The 5979-nt window shown below is 52.4% G+C and overlaps 1 protein-coding gene across 1 annotated transcript in view; it reads left to right on the top strand.

Moving 5' to 3' along the window:
• The window catches only part of LBX1 (ladybird homeobox 1), a 7223-nt gene extending 1570 nt beyond the window's left edge, over positions 1–5653 (top strand). The window contains exons 3-5 of the mRNA XM_057379108.1: positions 5012–5123; positions 5315–5446; positions 5567–5653. Of these exons, the coding sequence (XP_057235091.1) occupies positions 5012–5123; positions 5315–5446; positions 5567–5653 (331 nt within the window). The remainder of the gene's footprint in view (positions 1–5011; positions 5124–5314; positions 5447–5566) is intronic.
• Positions 5654–5979: the final 326 nt, after the last annotated feature.

The following is a 5979-nucleotide window of genomic DNA, read 5'->3' as shown; positions in this document are numbered from 1 at the left end:
TTTTTTTTAATAGCTATCAGTGATGATTATTTTATCTATAAGGGAGACGCGTAACCTTGGAATAAACCTGGCTTCCAACAGATGTTTGGGAACGCAGTTGTTTTCAAAGACTTCCGAAACAAACCACTTTAGAGAAGATTTAAGTTAGGCTTAAAATGACAACAGCAAAAAATTAGCCGCTTTCCTTTCCTTGCATGTTTCAGATGTGCACGAACTAATTTTTTTTCCTTTTAAAAAATTTTTTTTCGCAATCTTGGGAACTTTGGGCTGGGTTATAATGCAAGTTGAAAAATATATACTTTCTTTTTTTCCTAGAGCATAGAGATTTGTCTCCAATGCAATTTCTGCCTCATTTTACCAATTAAAAGCTATTTTTACCATTTTCTGCTATTGTTGTGCTTTTATTAAAAAGCTGCCTTTCGTATTTTTGATATGAAGGTGGTAACAAAAAAAAAAGAAAATAAAAAAATCCTAGAATTATTTTTTACTCTTTTTAGAATTTTTTGCATGCTATGGAAATAAAAAAAGATAAATCCCAAGATCAATACATTTAAATATTACACTATAAATTTTAAAAAATGTACAGATTTAAGACCTGTTTTTGTTTTAATTGTACAAATTTTAAAAGGCCTGCTATTTAAGTTCCGATAGGGACAATGTCGCTTTATTTACTGTCTCTTAGAATTGTACAGATAGCTCTTTTTTCCGATACAATAAAATCTTTACCATTTTAATATACTTTTTAACGTCCTTCTTTGTGACCGAAAAAACCACTCCACCGGCCCGAGGTTACGCCAGACCTTTCCCCCACAGGAATCTCCCATCCTGTTTGCATTTAAAGTTACTCTAAGAGCAGTACCTGCGAGAAAAATGACGGGAAAGGAGCAGACGAGCGAGACCGTGATTTTTTATTTTTTTTTTCTAAGTCTAATGCCAGGCAGAGTTTAGCAAAGGAAGAACGCGGTTTATCGATAAGGCCGGAGGTACGGGCAGCGCTGSCCGGGCGCGGGGGATGCGCGGCGACGATGGGAGCGCGGAGGGGTGAGTGGGACCACCCGGGACCGCCCCACCGCTCCTGCCATCAGCAGGGCATTTCCAGTCCCAAATTGGAGGGGAAAGAGAGAGAAAAAATAATGGGGAAAAAAAAAAAAAAGAACCAAATCCGAGCGGGAGCAAGGAGTTATCAGCGATTTGGACAAAAGGAGCGGAGTGTACTTGCGGGGGGAGTTGCCCTCCGCCCGGCGGGCCAGGCCTCCCGCTTCTGGGCAAAAGCTGCCACGGGGATGCGGGGGTGGAAAATGTTTCTTTTTCTCCCTTTAATTATTTTTCTTTTGATTTCTTCCCTCTTCTTCTTTTTTTTTTTTTTTTATTTTATTTTTTTTTTCCGCCAAATTTAAAGCTCTGGCGAATGTGTTTTCTCTTGGCAGCGTGACTTGCCTTTGGAGTCGAGCAACGTGTGTTTCTCTCTATTCTTTGCAAAATTTATGTGAGAAAGGCAAATCTGGTGTACAGTGGTGGAGTCGGCAGAGAAGTGTCCAGATAAGACGGGGTTGGTTTGTGGGTTGGATTTTTTTTTTTTTTTTGGTCCAGTTTCTCCGAGGCTAAATAAATCTTTCTCCTCTTTGAGAATGGATGGGGTTGTAATTTTTAGCGTAAAGCATGAAAACTGGGGACAAATGAGCCCTCTTCTCTGAAGTGACAAGCGACAATGGAGCATATACAGCCTCCTGCGGTTCGCCATGCTGAAACAAGCGTGCCCCTCCACAGCAGAGAGAAGGCGAGCGCTTGGAGACCATATGGTTTTTGAATTTTCTTCACAATTTCCAGACAATTTGATGGATTAGGTTAACCCTCCCTTCCACTGTTTAACTCCACAACAATGGGAGCAGAGCTGTTCTCCCTTCGTCGGGGCATCTGTGCGCTTCTATTCTTTTTTCTTTCTCTCTTGGTATTTGGAACAAGCCTATGAATTACAATGAAATTCACTTTTCTTTAGTATTATTTGGAAGAGCACTTGTTTTCCGCCACCTCCCGCCCCCACTCCGCCATCCCCTCTTTTTTCTTTTTTCCTTTTTTACCTCCGAATGATAGCTTTGACTTCTGTCCAGATCTCTCGGAAAGCCTTCAATCTTGTCCTTAAGTGTTTTTATGCTAAACAGGGAAATCGTAAATGCTGAGAAACTGTGACATTTATGTGAAGATCTAGTTAAAGGGCTTTATTTGTTTTCTTTATCTGTTTTTTCCCCCTCATTCCCTCTCCTGTTCCCCCCTCCCCTCCTGTCCCCTCCCTCCCCCCAGTCTTTTATTCTTTTGTCTTGGAATGGATTTAATGAGGCTGCAAACAGTACAATTCACTATAACCAAGAAATTTAAAAAAAAAAAGAAGCGACTGGGTGTATGGAAAATAGTCTGGGAGTTAATTTGGGTTTCTGATCTATTGACTTCAGAGTGCAAAGAGAAGAGATGCCGTGCCGCCTTGCACCCGCAGAAGTTTACCACACGTGGCTGGGGCGGGTTAGTAAATAAAGCCTCCTCCTGAAGATTTGCAGCCTGTTAATTTGGCTCGCCCCCCATTCCAAATAACTGGGATTTTTGCTGTTTCATCTGCGTATTGACAAACAAAACCTATTTTTTTAAACTTAAAAATGAAGCGTTGGCTTGTGCCCTTCGTTTGTCATCCAATTTGAAACGCGCCGTTCCCTGGGAGCACCTACCTGAGTAGATCTACTGCTCGGGGTTTGCTCTCCCTCGAATTTTAGATACAATACGGCTTTTTTTTTTTTTTTCTTTTTAGCGTTTTCTTTTGCTGGTTTCTTTTTATTTTTTTTTTTAGGGGGGGTGGGAATGGGGGTGGGGGTTGTTGTTTGTTTGTTGGTTGGGTTAGGCTTTTTTTTCTCCCCGCAGCAGCAGTAGGGACGCGGTGACAGCGCTGAATCGCGCCCTCTGGGCTGACCCAGCCGCAGCCCTTCCGGAGGGCTGCTGCCACGGACGCGGCATGGAACCCCTCCTGCCCGCCCCAGAATCCCAGATTTACCCCAAATTAGGGATCTCCGGATCTGCCCCGCAGACCCAGCCACCGCCGGCCACTTCCCTCCGTATCCAGCACCGTCCCGGAGAAGGAGGGAGCTGAGCCGAGACCCCCAGCTGGAACTCACTGCCCGGGGACACCTGGGGCTGCGGTGCCCTTTTCTGGCCTTCAACCTGCCCCCGGTACTTCCTGCACGGATTCACAGCAGGGAGCAGAGTCCGTCCCGTTTCCCACCCCGGGCAAACCCGCGTTTCGGATCTTCTCGGCCCCAGCCCGGTACTCCGTGCCCGGGGRACCGGCTCACCGCGGTTCGCCCCGTGAAAAGGGGAACACGGGGCAGGCACAAAGACAGACCCTTCCCAAATGATTCCCAACAGGAAAAATAAAGGCCTCAATACGCTTAAACACCCCAGGTCCTGGCCCGAGAACGTGAAAACTCGCAATTACGCAAAAGCGTGTGCGGGAACATGGAAGCACCTTGCGGGAGCGGGCTGCAGGCCCGGCGGTCCCTCCTCACCCGCCCCGTCGGGGGCTCAGCCGCCCCGTGTGTCCCGGGTCAGGGCGGGCTTGGGCACCGGGCGCGGGCAGGTGCGGGCAGGGGCAGTGTGGGCGCGGCGACCCTCGAGGGTCTCGGTCCAGCCAACACCTCGGCCACCGCTGTTCCCTTCCMCGTAGAAAACCCATTTCTCAAACGCAGGACCCGGACATCCCCCCGTCCGCGTCCCCCCACTCCATCCTCCCGCCCCTGCCATACCCATCCTTCATCCCCAAACTTGACAGTGCCTTACATTTCGTTTGGAGGTGTGAAGGGAGCGGGAGGGAAGGATGCGGTTGGAAAAGCCACTCTTTAGTGTTTGCGGGGGGGGAGTTAAGCTTTTTCTTTTTTTAAATTTTTTTTTTTTTTTTTTTTTGAGGGGGGTGGAGAAGATCCATATTTGATCTTGTTCACTTCACACAGGGCTCCCAGACGGAGAATAAAGCCCCCTCCTGAATTATCCAACAGGGTTGAAGCAGGTTGAGTCAGTGAAATTCAGTTCCTTATTTTATGAGGTGTCAGGGCTGATGTCGAATATGGCAACGATAACTAATACTACAGTCTGAGGGACCAGAACGTGGTAATTAATCCCAAAGACTTAAGTGTATTTTAGTTCAGGAGAAAAAAAATCACTAATTCAATCGTCCGGAAAATTGAAGTTTGATGCATGAGTCTCTGCTGAAAGGAAAGGCTTTTTCTTCCCGATTCTGGGGTTGGGGCAGGAATTGCAGCCTGTCTCCTCCGCTCCCCGGAAAGGCCCTGTACAGGACCGCTGCACGCCCGCTCCCTGCCCGGGGCACACCGGGGACGGGCAGGCTGAGGGACGGGGATGGCACAAGGCTCTCCCCATTTCCTCCGCATCCAACACCGTCTTTCCCGTCCCCCGCAGTAAGCACTAAACATTCGCGGGCATATCGCGACCTGTGATTTGTATCGCGACATGCGGAAAGGCTATGGGGCAGAGCCCCGCGTCCCAGCCGCTCCGGGCCTTCCACTGTCCCCGTACCTCCGGCAGCGACTTCGGGGGGGGACCCATAAGCATTTTGCCTGCCTGCCACCCTCCCTTCTCCCCCGCTTTCCGTCCCGGGGAAAGGCCCGTATTCGCTCTCTCGGCTCTGCGGCACTCTTGGGGGGCGCTGGGGACACCGGACCCGCCTTGTGTGCCCGAGCGAGGAGACGGGCACCCTCGGGCAGTCCGGGCACGGCCGAGGCCGCTTGGAAAGGGAAGGCTCCCACGCCGTGATATCAGTGGGGCAGCGCTTGCTGCATTCAGCCCCACGGCCGTGAACATCCTGCTCCGCGCCGCTCGGCCCCGGACCCCTTTCAGCCTTCTCAAACTCTGATCTCTCCCCCGGGCCAAAGCGGGACCGCCCCGTCGGACCACTCCCTCCCCCACCTTCTGCCAGGCTTTCTGCTCTCCCGGGAGCCTGGAGGGTCCATCCGCCCAGACGGGCTGCGTTGGCACCCTCCGGGATGTCYCTGGAATCTGGCTGTCCCTTCTGCAACGAGGGGCGGTACTTTCGACGTGCGCACCAGAGGCCCTTCGCCCTTCTCGTCCAGGTGAGCCCAGTGCGGGGAGGGAGCAGAGCCTGAAGCCTTCACTCAGCTGTCTGGCAGAACTGAGCCTGCCCCGGGCGGGTTTATTCTCCCCCCTGTCCCCATCCCGGCCTGGTTTCCCCAGGGRAAGGTCCCCACCGCTGGAGGAAGGGACCCGGGCACCCAGGGCAATCGTGCGCTGTCCTGTCGTGCAGGTGACACGAGGAGGCGGCAGCAGGTATGACGTCATCGACTCCCACGGTGACTTCATCACCCGTCCCACCAAAAGCAAGTGGCCGTCGGAAAACAGCCCTCGAGGGGGCTGCCGTCAGCGCCGAGCTAAGGGGGTCAGGGGGTGTGGGGATGTCCTGTGCCTCCCAGAACCGGACGCTTGATATCATAACACAGAGGGGCGGGSAGCCAGGGATGCCCGGGACTGCCCGCTGCCGGGATTCCTCTGCCGGCAGGGCTCCGGTCCTCGCCCCTACCCCGGCCTCTGCTCGCCCCTTTCCTTGCCCATCGCGCCGCGCTCCCTCCGCAGCACTGCTCGCTGAATGCATCGCTACGCGGAGCCGAGCCGGGCCAGGGTGCGGGAGGGTGTAAACACGTGTAGAGGCCGTACTGGTAACACGTGTGAGGCTGTGTCCACACCCCCACGGCTACAAACTGCACACCTTCACCGCACTTTTGATTTTTATTCCCCACCACCATGTCGGGGAGGAAGAAAGAGAGCGCTGCCCGCTGGGTGCGGGAAGAGCCGAGGAACCCGGAGCGAGGGCTTCGCTCCCGTTCCCCGGGGCGGAGCGGCGTCCCCACATCGCTCAGAGGGGACCGCGCGGAGCCGCTCACCGGCGGGCCCGGCCCGTGTTAAATCAGCCCA

This window comes from Malurus melanocephalus, unplaced genomic scaffold (assembly GCF_030028575.1).
Source record: "Malurus melanocephalus ecotype Western Australia unplaced genomic scaffold, MMel_1.1 scaffold_12, whole genome shotgun sequence".
NCBI lineage: Eukaryota > Metazoa > Chordata > Aves > Passeriformes > Maluridae > Malurus > Malurus melanocephalus.
Note: the sequence above shows the minus strand (reverse complement) of the source record. Positions and strands in the feature narration are given on the sequence as shown.